A 15038-nucleotide genomic window follows, 5' to 3' on the forward strand; every position below is an offset into this window, starting at 1 on the left:
TCTGTTAGGAGATGACACGTTGTATTTCTGTACTCTGGATTGTTAGTTCTTCGATGCGTTTAGCCAACTAGTCAATAATGTCGGCTTGGGTAGTGTCTCCATGGTGGCTGGAGGTATCTATTGATTCGTCGTGGTCGTTGCACATTGCCGGTCTATTATCTGATAGATACTTTAAAAGAGAACGAATTCAAAACTGTGACAGGCTAAGAAGCCGGAAGGACTACGTAAGGTACAGTAGTTGGTAGAGAAGTTGAATTCATTAGAGAAAGAACTATCTAATCTACGGACAGGTTAGTCCTTCTTATAGATAACTCTCCTGGGAGTTTTTCTTTGTAACTCCAGTAAACTCTTTCACTACTCTGGAGATTTCCATCCTTCTTACGGGTGTCTCCGGGTCAAGGTCCAGAACCAGACGGGTCGGAACATAGATGTTCCGATTCCAGATGGCTGACAGGGCCTAGCCCTTTTCAGAGAGAGAGTCAATATCTGCAGTAAGTACTACTGTTTGTAGTCTATTATTGCTATATCTTGCTCGAGGCCACTGATTGCTGTTATTAGTTAATCAGATCATAGTGTGGTAATAGGGAAATTATTTTCTTTTTGTGTACAGTTTCTGTGGCCTTATAGTGACAGTATTTATTAAAATATGAGGGAAGTGTAGACCTAAGTCTCTGAAAGTATCCGATTACGAAGAGTTGGTTATGCAAAAAGATAAATGAAACTCTGCTGTGTGTATGTAATTTTAGAAGTCTAGAAAATAATATATAGAGGCCTTCAGCCGCGTGCCTGTTTAACTGGGAATTCTAGCGCCTGCGTTGTTAATAATTTTTAATACTTTTATTTTATAATAGACACCACCGCCACTCTACGGTACACTAAATTTCTCTTTTATTATTGAATTTGATGGTTCAGTATACAAGGCCAACTTATAACCTTATAAACAGATATAGTTTATATAAAGATTACTATTCCCAGTCTGCTTTCATGCAGTATTCTAGAGAATCAGCTTCTAGAGAATATTATAGGTAGATACTTGGTTAAATATAAGGTATCTTTTGTTATCATGTCCAGTAATAATATAAGTTAACACAGAGTCAAGTGTTTCTCGGACATCAAAATAGAGGTAGAGGAAGACTAGAAAAAGATATCTGATCCTGTTTTAAGATAATAAGTATAAAACTGTCTTGTCCAATACTGATACTGTAAATTTTTTTATCTTACTCCAAGAAATTTTGCACTTTGGGAGAAAATAAATTAACTATTAATAAGCTTTAAGAAAAAGTTATAAAGGAAGAAGCTGAGATTATTTAAGAAGAAAGCAACAACCCATGCATATGAGGTATATAGGAACTCAAGTCATATAAATTCTAACAGCAAGTGTAAAAAACATGTTTATACCTGATATAATCCCCAGATGAGTTACCAACTCGAAGACCTATTTGGAGAGTGGTTAATCACATCAAAAAAGCTAGAAATGCTTGACTCAGAATGTGCTCTAGAATCATGCTCTATGGTAATACTGTAAAACCATTACAGGAGGGTTGTCATTGATGTATATAAAATAAATCAAATCTTATAAGAACCTGGACAGCTTTTCAGTTGAGAGCTTAATTATATAGACTAGAAATAGCCATTAAGTGTATTACTCTTATATGAGATACAAAAAATCAAAACTGTGTAGAGGTTCTCAATGCAGTTCTGTGAATTAATTGTCTTACTGCGGGAAAGTATATAATGATAATAGTCACATTGGTTTCTATTTTACTAAGTATTATAAATTTAGCAAGCATAACTATTTATCATGTTATTAAACTTATATTAATAAGGCCACAGGTGCTATTTTATATGTCAGATCATCAGATTTCAGTAGAGGAATAGTAAATTGTAAGCGGACAGCACTTATGATAAATATCCTGTTTTTCTTAGCTGTATTGCTAATAACAGGATTTAGGTATGCTGATAAACAAGCCAAACTGGAAAGAATAAAGAATTTCTTTTTATAGGAGTTTGATAATTGTATGTGCTATATTAGCAGGACAAGTAGGATAATTAGGCAGAAGTCTGACATGATATTGAACACTGCCACTGACATAAAAATAGCGGTCTTGTTAATACATTTTTCTGGAAGTGCGATGTTCCAAGACTTTGATATTGGCTGATAAGTAAAGATAAAACAAGTAACTAGAGTGCATGATTCTAGGGATATTAACACTATAACGACAACTAGAACGGTACGGAGCCACTGGGTATCTGTGATAATGATGACTTGATGTAGGAATAATATTTGAGAAAGCCGGGTTAGATATATCCTGAAAACAAATGAACAGAATACTGAGAGAAGCAGCTGGGAATGTTAACCCAAGATCTACCTTAGATAATAGTAGATGTTCATGATATACCTTCTGATATATATCAATAGTCTTCTCATTTAGGTACCATATGTGATGCCCAAGACCTGCGTGGCTTAAAGCCCCTTTTTTCTTTGTAAGCCCCGCTAAAGAGTGAAATTAAAGATAAAATCTCACATAAGATTATCACTTGGGTCGCTATGCTACAAGCCTGTGATTTTTGAGAAGTCTGAGTAATTTGGTGTACAGTAACTGGCACTTACCCAAGACAGTATAAGACAGACTGTAAGAGGTATGATTAGTATCCACCATCGGTCAGTTATCTTGTATACCTACTTACCATCCTCGACACTGAGCTTGTGGGTTGTTTGGTACGAGGCCTGCAGACGTATAGCCAGACAACATGAGCAGGATATCATACCCAAGATAAAACTACAGTAGATGGGGTAATACAAGTATGCAGGAAACATGATAAATCAATGGAAATAATGTTCCTGAGTACTTGGTCATCATGTGGAAGGGAGGAGTGCTATTTCAGCCTTTTATTATATAATTATCGGCAACTGATTTAGCACATATAAATTAGAGTGGGGAAGCAAATGATGTCATTTTATATACAACAGACTTAATGGAAAAGTAAAACACTGGGTTCTACTAGTAAGCGATACAGAGGCGACCGTTATTGCATTCCATGTTGGCAAACATTGACGCATACTTCAAACCCTAGTCACATGATAGGCTAATCCTGATATGGCTACTTCCGTATCGACAGTCTCGTTCCAAGCATGAATGGTAAATCTGAAAACCGTATGAAACATAAGCTGTAGGGTACTGTACTGCTCGATAAATAACCTGTCGACCTAAGCGGGTAGTAAGTCATTAACCCCACCTGCCCCTACCATGCAAAATTATCAAAGTCTTAGCAGTCCGAGCTTTCTACACTGTCTCACATGCGGGGACACATGTGGTTATTACGCAGCCCTGATCCGTCTGTCCGGCCACTCCATGCATCACTGCTGCGGTTTCAGATATCATTTGTGACATCCCGTTGAGAAAACTGCCTACATATTGTGAAAATAGTAGGTTCTTTGGGATGAGTTCAACGTATTCATGTCATCTTCCAGCATTAGACGCATTCTCACACTACCTGGACTGGACAAAAACTAAAGCCGCCAACGACACCTATGCCCATGAATCAACCGGGCTTCAGTCATATTATTCGATATTGTCGGTGAGCCCGGATCTGACTTAGTAATGGGATATAGTCAGGCGGACTGGCTGGTCACCCCTCATCTTGACCCCGGTCTACACGCCAGATTTTATTGGGTCTCGTTGCGTATCTGTGCAGGGATTGCGGATTCAAATTAGCGCCACGTGACACCAGCGGCACAGCCTTGCTCCTTTTCCATGTCAGCCATGGGCGATGCGCGCCCTTCCTCGGATTTATCTCGAAGAAGGCGTCTCGCCCTTTGTACTGGTTATCAATACCAATCCCACAGACAAGTCAAGCCCAGTGTTAGCTGACACCAAAGCAAGATGGCCCGTCGCCTCAGTCACCACGACTATACGGTCGGGTGGGTATGCGCCTTGCCGGATGAGCTCACTGCCGCACAGGAGATGCTTGACGAAGAACATCAAGACCTCCCTCCGAATCACACCGATTCGAATATATATACGCTAGGATCTATAGGGGCCCACAACGTCGTTCTGGCGTGTCTGCCTGCAGGCCAGACGGGTAACAATTCTGCTGCGGCAGTCGCCATGCAGATGAAGAGCACGTTTCCGGCCGTTCGATTTGGGCTGATGGTGGGAATAGGGGGCGGCGTTCCAAGTAAAGAAGCGGATATTCGGCTTGGTGACGTTGTGGTCAGCCAGCCGGGAAACGGTCATGGCGGGGTGGTGCAATACGACTTTGGAAAGTCAATACCAGGCGAGTTCAAGCGGACGGGGTTCCTTAACGCTCCACCTATGATTCTACTCGCTGCCGTTACGAAGCTTCGATCCAACCTCGACCGACGAAGAAGTAGTCTGTCGCTGCACCTGTCAAAGCTTAGTATCCTTCGCAAGTTTAGCCGCGATCAAGCTGGGAGCGATATGCTGTTTGAAGCAGAGTACAATCATGCTGGAGAGGATGACTGTTCATCATGCACGGCCACGAGAACGATACAAAGGAAGGGGCGGGCGGATAATACACCCATGATTCACTACGGTACAATCGCATCGGGGAACCAGGTGATGAGGGACAGTGTAAAACGGGACAGGATCAGCTTCGAATTCGGAGGAGTTCTCTGCTTCGAGATGGAGGCAGCTGGCCTGATGAATAACTTCCCGTGCCTCGTGATCCGCGGAATCTGCGACTACGCTGACTCGCACAAGAACAAGAGATGGCAGCCGTATGCTGCGGGAACCGCAGCGGCATACGCGAAGGAGTTACTGGGAGTAATACCGGCGCCGGATATAGTGAACACAAAAACCGTCGAGGAAGCACTGCGAGGTTAGTCTAGGTATCACGCCTCTAAAATTAGAATTAAGTCTCACACTCTATAGAGACAAAGCGTACCTTCTACCTCCCCTTGCAACGGAATCATAGATTTGTCGGTAGAAGTGGAGAGCTCGATACGCTGAAACAGAAGCTCCTTGTGAAGAAAGATTGCCAGAAGGTGACACTCAGCGGCCTTGGCGGTATCGGTAAAACACAAGTCGCGCTACAGTTCGCATACTCTGTCAAGATGGACTGTCCGGAATTCTCCATTTTCTGGGTACAAGCGTTGAGTATGGAATCTTTTGAGCTGGGCTGCAGGGAGATAGCAGGGGCATTAGGAATACGCCACGAGGAAGAAAGCAGTGAAGATGTGAAAATCTTACTGCGGCGACGTCTATCCGCGAAGACCGCAGGAAAGTGGTTGCTAATTGTCGACAACGCTGATGACCTTGACTTACTTCGTGGGACCTACCAAACAGAAGGCTTGCTCGCCTTTCTGCCGGAAAGCGATGATGGCCTGACCCTCTTCACAACGCGACATGGAGCCGTGGCGCAATATTTGACGGGCAGTGATGTTGTTGAGATCGGAAAACTAACGGGACAGGAGACGACGGAATTGTTAGAGAAGTCTTTGGTTCGAAAGAGCCCTTCTGACAACTCTAAGACTGTGATGAACCTTCTTGCGGAGCTAGAATATCTCCCGTTGGCTATCACCCAGGCGGCGGCATATATTAACGCAAACAAAAGCTCTATCTCCGAGTATTTACGCTTACTAAAACAGACAGAGCAAGATGCTGTTGCACTTATAAGCACGGAGTTCGGCGATAAAACACGATACAGGAACTTGCCAAACACAGTCGCGAAGACATGGACAATGAACTTTAACAAGATTCTCGAATATGACACATTAGCGGCAAATCTCCTCGCATTTATATCTTGCATTGAGTGGAGGGCAATCCCATACTCTATTTTACCAGCAGCCTATCCCGAAGCACGGCTGGCAGGGGCCATCGGTACACTCTGCTCCTACTCATTTCTGGAGAGAAGAGATAGTGGCATGAAATTCGATATGCATAGGCTTGTCCACTTGGCGACCAGAATATGGGTAAACCAGAACGGTCATGAAGCAGAAACGAAAATAGCGGCGTTGAAACACATCGTGGAAGTCTTTCCCTCCGACGACTACATTAACCGTGAGGTCTGGCGGGATTACCTGCCGCATGTGGCACGTATAAAGAAGGATAAGCAGTGCCAAGATACAGAGGAGATGAGCAAGCTTTGTTTGAAAGTCGGGCGGTGCTTACGCGTTGATGGGCGAATAAAAGAAGCTGTTCTCTGGCTAGAGGAGTCTTGCAAGTGGAGGGATGGAGGTCTCGCCCAAGACAATGCGGATCGGCTTTTATCGCAGCACGAGCTCGCTATAGCATATGAGGCCAATGGACAGGTCAAAGAGGCAGTCAAACTGCTTGAACATGTGGTCGCGATACGGTCGGAAGTATTCGCAGAAGACCATCCCTCACGACTGGTCTCGCAGCACGCGCTTGCTGGAGTATATCAAGCTAATGGACAGGTCAAAGAGGCAATCAAACTGCTTGAACATGTGGTCATAATACAATCACATATATTCACAGAAAATCATCCTCTACGACTAGCATCACAGCACGAGCTCGCTCAAGCATACAAGGCTAATGGACAGGTCAAGGAGGCAATCAAAATGTTTAAACATGTAATCACAATACAATCACATGTATTCACAGAAGACCATCCCTCACGACTGGCATCACAGCACGCGCTTGCTGGAGCATATCAAGCCAATGGACAGGTCAAGGAGGCAATCAAACTGCTTGAACATGTGGTCGCGATACGATCGGAAGTACTCACAGATAACCATCCCTCACAACTGGCATCACAGCACGAGCTCGCTCGCGCATATCAAGATAATGGACAGGTTAAGGAGGCAATCAAACTGCTTGAACATGTAGTCGTGATACGATCTGAAGTACTCACAGATAACCATCCCTCACAACTAGCATCACAGCACGAGCTCGCTCGAGCATATCAAGCTAATGGACAGGTCAAGGAGGCAATCAAACTGCTTGAACATGTGGTCACAATACAATCAGAAGTGCTTGCAGAAGACCATCCTGATCGACTGGCGTCACAGCACGGGCTCGCTGGAGCATATGAAGCCAATGGACAGGTCAAAGAAGCAGTCAAACTGCTTGAACATGTGGTTGCAATACAATCATATGTATTCGCAGAAGACCATCCTGATCGACTGGCGTCACAGCACGAGCTTGCTCGAGCATATGAAGCCAACGGACAGGTCAAGGAGGCAGTTAAACTGCTTGAATATGTGATTACAATACAATCACATGTATTTGCAGAAGATCATCCTTTCCGGCTAGCATCGCAACACGTGCTCGCCCGCGCATATCAAGCCAATGGACAGATCAAGGCAGCAGTAAAACTGCATGAATATGTGGTTGCAATACAATCACATCTATTCGCAGAAGACCATTCCTCACGACTGGCAGCACAGCACGGGCTCGCTCGAGCATATCAAGCCAATGGGCAGGTCAAGGAGGCAGTCAAACTGCTAGAACATGTGGTCACGATACGATCAGAAGTACTTGCAGAAGACCATCCCTCACGACTGGCATCACAGCACGCGCTTGCTGGAGCATATCAAGCCAACGGACAGGTCAAGGAGGCAGTCAGACTGCTAGAACATGTGGTCGCGATACGATCAGAAGTGCTTGCAGAAGACCATCCTGATCGAGTAATATCGGCGAGAAGCCTTGCTGCTTTTAACGAGGATTTGATGAAAGGATCCAAAACAAGACAGGCTTCTGAAACTCCACAAGCGATGTCCGACAACAACATCCCTTCCCCTGCGTTGGCAGATCGATCGCCAGCAGAACAGGAAACGAAGCCAAGCTACGCGTCGAAAAAAAGACTTCTCGTGAGGCAGCTAAAGGGCCTTTTCAAGAAGGATAAGGAATAGTACGTTCTTTATTCCGTACATACTGTAACCCCTATCATCACACCTGTTGTTAAACACGAAAGATCCTGCTCGAATTCTGCAGCTAGTTCACCGTCAGTATCCAATTGGTATTTGTAGAATTATAGAACTTTTCGAAACTACTGACAGACAGTCTGTACGTACTGTTGTATTTCACGGCTGCGCCTTCGGCTTGGATTAGCCAAAGTTGTTTCTTCCTCTTTTGCAGCATGCCTTTGATGCCTGCTTTAAGGTCTCCCGCCAGCGCCCTCGAGGAACTAAGCCTTGCGATTCAGCACAAATTTCCAGGCGACCCTATATCTCTGTAGATGCTTGTCATATTTCCCTATCCCGCCAACAGAAATTTGACGTGATCTGACTACGGCTTGTTGCACGTTCCGCCGCGTGTCTCAGACGGTAACTAGCGGGTATGTAGCCAAGTTATCGGGAGTGAGGGCATATAAGAAATCCTCGTCCCATGGCTATCGGATGGTATCATCATGTTGTACGTACAAAACCTGTTATTTACGAAAAGCTCATATCGGGGTTAGCGCATCATGTGATTAGGGTTTCAAAAGGCACTTCTATGTTTCCGACATGGAATGCAATAACGGTCGCCTCTATAGCTAATTGCAGCCACTCATGCAGTCATTTACTTTGCGAACTCCCACACCATGTTAAACCCTAGTCATTCTGAATCAGCCTTCCTTTTCTTTCCTCGCAGGGGCAAGATACAGTGCACATCCTCCAAATGCCATTTCAATTCCATCAGACTCTCTAGGTTCTCCGAACAGGCTGGGTGCCGGCAATAATATTGGTTGGATAGTACCTCTGAGGAAAGATAGGAGTTAATGTGACTATCCCATTTGCTGCAATCAAGAAACTGTTTCATGCGCTCATGAGGCTTGAGACTGCTATCTCCGAGACAAAATGGGCAGTATGCTGCTTTAGCCAGAGCATGTCGGAAAACTAAAAGGTCGCAGCGGAGCAAATCATCAGGCTTTGTCAAGTGGTGTTTGTAATGCGATGTCCACTCTTCAGGCTTTGTGAACCAGCAACAACAAGCAACACAGCACTGTGCAAAATCCGCAGGGCTCTGTTTGCAAAAGTACTTCTCATAACAGTCATATAAATGGGACCAACGGCGGTGAGGATGATGACTATGCTGTTAGTAGATATTACTTATATCAGAGCAAATACTTACACTGTAAGCAAGCATCCATAAAGACACTCCCTATTCACAGATTGCATTCCTGCACTATAGGTACTCGCACTACGACCTGCATATATAGCTTCAAGGGCTTCTAGAGCTGCTCTCCCTGTGGGGCTTTACAGGGAGTTGTTCCTGGGAAGAAGCTGAACAAGTAAATCGCGCTCTGGCATCATCTTTCATGTGTAATAAAAAAGTATCTGTTCATATATAGCAGTCGGCTGTATAACCAACGTTCTCCTCTGTATTTACTGTAAGATTTGGAGTTCTTATACATAATGCCTCTGCTTTTCGTTGTATATTTAATATTGCCCTAGCTGCACTTTCTTCTTACTAATAGAATCCTAAAGCTTGCTCAGCTCATTAGTAAGACATTGCATTTGTTAATCAAGTTCAATGATATCCGGTCACTCCTGAAACTCGAACTCTGCTTTGGCGGGGAGCGACTGCCAAAGTTATAGATGCCTGTGAATTCCCATACTGCGCTGGTTTTATATATGCTCATGACAGCCAGGAATGCCAAGATAGGTGGCCGGTTCATCTACTTCAGAGAGTGGGTGTGCATATAATCTGCTAAAAGTACCCTTATTAACATGCCCTGCAAACTTCATTCTTGTAGTTTCAGAATAGCTTTTATCTGTGTAAGCCCAACATTAGTGAGGAATAGAGAAGATATATAGATTACTTACCAGCTTCCATCAGTGCCCATCGGCGGCAGGCACGCCCTGTAATATTTTCTGTATAGTCTGCATGATGTTCAAGTTCTGCAAGTTCTTTACCAAAAGAATCCGCTCTGCGAGATCAACCAGTAGAATCCTCAACTGCCTGCTCATCGTATGGCCGAAAGATGGGAATGTTTTCCATCTCTGGTCTAAGTTCGACTTTAGCAATTATTTTCTCATCATTATCACCCTGCATGTTTTCAGCTGCATCCATGATCTCACCAACAGACATATAGTCTATGAAGGCGCGATCTGCGCATGCCATAGGGAGAAAGAACATCAAGAGATTGAAAAAAAGAGGAGCCTCTGTTTTATATATTTCATAGAACCCATGAATTGGGAGCTGCTATTTCTTTTTCTTTTAGTAGTCTTTTACATAGACACAGGAATATGTAAGAACAAGTATCTTGATACCGTTCACCCACTCAATAATAAGTATAAAGTGCTATTCGGGAGTCAGTCTATTAGATAAAATTCTGCTGAGGAAGAGATACCTTATAATATACTGCTAGAATACGAGCTTCAAGATCACCATCATCACCGCCATAACTGGTACTCAAGCTCGTCTTCTTCCATGACAGTTCTCGATGAGCTGTAGATTCATGCACCTTTCCAGTCCTTGCTGACATAAAACAGTATAACAGCAAAAAGGCGCTAAGCTGGACTCGCGACCTGTCAGGGTATTTCTCGCGGTACTCTTTGAAATCACAGCACCAGAGGTGTGTTAGAATAATCATGAGATCGTTAGGTGATACAGAGTCTTTGGGCATTTCATCCTCGCAAAGTAGGACAGTTTCTTTAAGATTATTCGCGATATAATCTTGAATTGTTGTGGATATATGAGTCGGCATATCATAATCACGATGTAGACGGAGTGCAGACTCGAACCGCCGGCGAAATCCCTCCATTATTTCAGATGTAGGAAATTCTCCCAGCCGACCTTGTGTATTTTTGCTCACAAATTCCATAAATCCTTTGTAAGTTCATATATCGGGCGGATCTGAGGCGCTGGGATATAGCTTAAGAAAGCTGGATTCCGTAAGTGGGAGACATGCCTAGAAAAAAAAGGTTTTCTAACTCATTAAAAAGACTTAAAGTCCTATCATACTGGTTCTCAGTCCGACCCAATACCCTGGATTTGCGTTCTGAGTTGTCATGGTCGTCGAGGTTGACTTGCTGATAGACTTTTAAGCATACTCGTTTCACCACCATACTTAGCAGTATACATCGGAGCACAGAGAGAAGAGCGAACATGTGGAGGATAGAAGATACAGATTCTGACTAGTGAAAGAGAAGAACAGGTCTTATATCCGGTCAGCCTGGCTGCCCCGGTCAGCACATCCCGGTAGCGCAGCACGTTTTAGAGGGGTCGGCTCAGGACGCTGACAGCGCCCCCGAAGCGACCTGAAGATGACTGAATGGACTGAATAAAGCAGCGATGGGCCAATCTGGGGCGCTCGGTGACCACCGACATACACCTTCTGTTCTTATCTTTCCAAAGTGTCCCGCTAGCGGATCATCATGATATAGACAGATAAGCACCTGGCGTAGCGTCTCGGAGGAAGGAATGTAATAGCGGTCTTTGAAACACAAATGACCAGTAGTCCTTACTGTCCAGTACTTTTGGCCTGGTTGTCTTTATTAAACGGCAGCTTTTCGCCGTTATGTCTCTGGATCTTCATTCTGCAAACGCAAGATCATTTCTTGTAACTCAGGATTACTATTCTTTGAGTACAAAACTTCTGCGGTACACACTCGTGTCACCGTAGACTGGGGAACAAATGCCTCTCTAGACAAGTTCTCCCAGGCAGCCCAGTCAGCTGTCTCTATACCGGCTCGACCATTGGGGTCCTTTGAGCTCAACGCAATGCAGGTATCGAACCCAGGATAACCCTGCGCATCTCGAGATTCAAACTGGGATTTCTCTTTAACTAAGTCCCTTATTATCAGGGATGAAACACCCACAAATCGCTCTCAGATTGGGGTCAATAATTCTTCTTGTGAAGCAGGTTCTACCTGGGACCCCGAAGGCATTCTAGAAGGTCCGTCCGCGGGATTTGACTTTCCTGTTCTATATTTAATGATAAAATCATAAGGGATCAGGCTCATAAGCCATCGAGCTTGCCTCCCATTAATCCTGGTTTGACGCATGAAGGATTGCAAGTTTAAATAATCAGATAAGACTTCAATAGTTTAGGGAGCACCTTCGAAATACTGTCGCCACTGTTTAAAGAAGTAAACAATAGCAAATAGCTCCTGATCTGGAGTACCATAGTTTAACTCAGCGCCGGAGAACTTACGAGACCAAAAAGCAACTGAATGGAATACACCCTTATCATCAGGTTGGGATAAGATACCACTCATCCCTTCCTTTAATGCATCAGTTTCTAGACGTCGGGGTTTCGTAGGATTGAAGTGCATTAGTAGAGGTGCTTGTTGAAAGACAGTGATTAAGCAGCAAAAGACAAGCCGCTCATGTAGATTTAGGCAGATTTTCCCAGGTTTTCAACCGTTAACTGCTCCGCGAAGTAGGGAGGTAAGAGGCAAGGCAATTTATGAGTAGTCTTGAATGAATCGACGGTAGAAGTTGCAGAATCCTAGGAAGACCTGGATATCATGGTAACTTTCGGGAATCGGCCACGAAACAATATCGTTTACCCGTTGAGGATCCATGGATACTCCATCGGCATCGATGATATATCCTAGGAATTCAACTTGGGATTGGTAAAACAAACACTTGGATGGCTTGGCATAGAGTTGAGCTTCTCGGAGTCTTTCTAGCACTTGATGAATGTGCCTTGTATGAGATTCATTATCAGGTAAGAAGATAAGGATATCGTCAAGATACGCCACGCAAAAGTCATCAAGAAGTCCACGAAGTGCCGTGTGTATATAGTTTTGGAATGTTGCAGAGGCATTAATTAGCCCGAATAACATGACAGTATATTCAAAGTAGCCGTATCGGGTGCAAAATGCTGTCTTCCATTCATCACCTTCCTTAATGCGGATTCGGTAGTAGACATCCTTGACATCGATCTTCAAGAAGTATTTGCTACCCGAGACCCTGTCAAGAATCTCTGAAATAAGAGATAAAGGGTAGCAATTCTTCACCAAAATCTTATTAAGACCCCTGTAGTCCACGCAAAGGCGTAAACTACCATCTTTCTTGGGTACAAAGAGGATAGGGGCCCCTGCAGGGCTCTTGGAAGGTTAGATTCAGCCCAGTTTCAGATTCTCTTCAATATATTCTCGTAAGATCTTGAGTTCAGCTTCCGATAAGGGGTATATAGGTCCGTAAGGGGGTGTCTCGCCAGGTTTAATGTCAATGGCGTGGTCCGCAGGGCCATGAGGGGGAAGTTATTGGGAGAAATCTATAGAGAATACATCTCGGAACTCTTGGAGTTTGATTGGGATTACTTCTGGATTCAGAGATAAATCATAAGGTCTTTCCTCCGGTAGCCAAACGTCTTCGGGGAGCTTGACGATGGCATACACCCTTGCCGAGTTCCGGGTTGCTTTATTGAATTGGGTGGTAGAAAGAAGGGAAATAGATGGTACGCTGAACCACCACTGTCGATTCCATGCCGATAAGTTAATGTAAAGGTCTTGAAGCGTAGTCATCGATAACAGGATCAGGCTGCCTTCCAAGCGAGGGTCTCGGTCGATCCCTACACAATACCATTCGAAAGTACGGGTGCTCCCCCGCGAATCGGTAGCGGTAATAGGGACTTTCCATACACCGTAGGTGGGAGTAAAAAGTGATTTGGTTGACAGCTTCAATCCTAGGTGCAGTGACCGGGGCACATTAGAGATGGTATGCCTTAGCGAATTAGTGGCTAATGACATCCACTTCAGCGCAACTATCTAAGTCCGCAAACGTTTCGAGACTGTTTCGAACGCGAATAGGAACATGAAAACGATGAGTAGTCCCTACTTCGGATAAAGGAGTTGGAATCATAAAATTTATTTCAACTCCTCTACTTTTCCCTCAGAGTCCGATGAATATTAGTAGGTTTTGGCGGATTAAACCTTCTTGCTTCCAGGAGGATATTGATTTGCAAGATACTAGATACTATTACATATAAAGCATCACAATCGATTACCATCCTTTCCGATGGGATTTTCCTTGCAGTTCGATGCATCTTCTTTAGGTGGTCTGTTAGGATGACCTTGGAGACGTTTATACGGTTTATAGCTGCCGAATCGGTCGTTGTTTCACTTGCATTTCCGTCTATTAGTCCATAATTCATAGTAATGGGTAGCAATGGCCACCATTTCGTCCCGTTCTTCCGGTAAATGGGGGACATGTTCCTGAATATAATAATTAAGATCAGGTAGTAGCTTAGCAAAGTATGATAAGGCTCTTTCTTTCTCTGCCTGACGAGGAAAGTATTGCTCTAAGATATCAAGATAAGCATGAAACTCTCTCGGATCTTGATTGTATCACTGGTGAGCCCGTTCAAGTTGAGCCATGGTGTCGGATTGGAGGGTAGCAGCATTCCAGATCAGGGTAAGAGTCCAATCCTTGAACCGAGGCCATGATTTCTCGAGGAATTGTCTTGCTTCCGGACTCTTATCGTCAACAAAACAATACCATCTCTGCCTACACGCAGGATCCATATAACTGATAACAGCGAGTATCTTGCACTCCTCAGAGAAATACTTCTTGGAAGCCCCTCAAAACATATATTCCAGATCAGTGATCCATTCTTGACACTTTTGAAGATTGAAGTTTAAGACAAAGCAGGGGATATCTTTGAACTTAATCTCTCCCTTATCTTTTTCTGATTCGGAAGAGGATCGATAGTGCCTAGAGGAGGTCTCGCCCGGGGGACTATTCCTCTGGAGGTGAGCTATTCTTCTCCGCAGGTTGGTGGCCTGTTCCAATCAATAGACATGATCTTCTAACTATTAGATTTCCTCAGCGGTGGGAACAGTATTCAATGATGATTCTGGATCAATACAATCACTAGACGCCTCCCTTTCTTCACTGTCTTCAAGGGGTGGCATCTTCCTTAGGTAGTCGGAATGGGAAAGATCAGAATATGATAGGATCTACTTGTCAGGGTAGAAAGCCTGTCGACTAGGTAAGGAATCAGCCACGAAACGCAGTAGATTGATTTAATAAAGACAAAGGTAGCCTATATCCACGAAATAGACTGATCCTTGAGGGATCAGTAGTTCATTACAAAGGAATCGGCACCTTATAGGCGTCGGGGAGGTGTAGAACCTCTACCGATGACCTCACGACTCTCATAACCACTGTAATACG

General features: G+C 44.1%; 4 protein-coding genes across 4 annotated transcripts; 1 reads left to right on the forward strand and 3 right to left on the reverse strand.

Moving 5' to 3' along the window:
- Positions 1 to 2108: 2108 nt before the first annotated feature.
- On the reverse strand, positions 2109 to 2818 carry BO79DRAFT_146977 (uncharacterized protein; the record flags this gene model as incomplete). The annotated part of the gene is made up of 5 exons (XM_025678492.1): positions 2109 to 2369; positions 2400 to 2494; positions 2612 to 2631; positions 2689 to 2728; positions 2770 to 2818. 5 exons carry the CDS (start codon positions 2816 to 2818, stop codon positions 2109 to 2111), a joined length of 465 nt encoding a protein of 154 aa, XP_025540086.1.
- Positions 2819 to 3884: 1066 nt separating this feature from the next.
- Positions 3885 to 6346, forward strand: BO79DRAFT_121427 (TPR repeat protein; the record flags this gene model as incomplete). The annotated part of the gene is made up of 2 exons (XM_025677945.1): positions 3885 to 4842; positions 4896 to 6346. Coding segments are annotated over 2 exons (2409 nt in total), but the record flags the coding sequence as incomplete, so codon positions are not given.
- Positions 6347 to 8479: 2133 nt separating this feature from the next.
- Positions 8480 to 9223, reverse strand: BO79DRAFT_264611 (uncharacterized protein). Its single transcript, XM_025686814.1, has 2 exons — positions 9039 to 9223; positions 8480 to 8994 (listed from the first exon to the last, which is right to left on the reverse strand). Exons 1-2 carry the CDS (start codon positions 9083 to 9085, stop codon positions 8523 to 8525), a joined length of 519 nt encoding a protein of 172 aa, XP_025540088.1. The 5' UTR covers positions 9086 to 9223; the 3' UTR covers positions 8480 to 8522.
- Positions 9224 to 9845: 622 nt separating this feature from the next.
- On the reverse strand, positions 9846 to 12519 carry BO79DRAFT_228059 (uncharacterized protein; the record flags this gene model as incomplete). Its single annotated transcript, XM_025683934.1, has 6 exons — positions 9846 to 9925; positions 9956 to 10112; positions 10143 to 10211; positions 10261 to 10739; positions 10858 to 10942; positions 12502 to 12519. 6 exons carry the CDS (start codon positions 12517 to 12519, stop codon positions 9846 to 9848), a joined length of 888 nt encoding a protein of 295 aa, XP_025540089.1.
- Positions 12520 to 15038: the final 2519 nt, after the last annotated feature.

Source organism: Aspergillus costaricaensis, assembly GCF_003184835.1.
Source record: "Aspergillus costaricaensis CBS 115574 unplaced genomic scaffold BO79scaffold_14, whole genome shotgun sequence".
Taxonomy (NCBI): domain Eukaryota; kingdom Fungi; phylum Ascomycota; class Eurotiomycetes; order Eurotiales; family Aspergillaceae; genus Aspergillus; species Aspergillus costaricensis.

Bases quoted from the DNA above. Each gene is read 5' to 3' on its own strand.
- BO79DRAFT_264611 (XM_025686814.1), bottom strand. From the start codon at position 9,085: ATGCAATCTGTGAATAGGGAGTGTCTTTATGGATGCTTGCTTACAGT. The intron at 8,995-9,038 runs GTAAGTATTTGC...CTAACAGCATAG, and splicing joins TATGGATGCTTGCTTACAGT to TCATCATCCTCACCGCCGTT.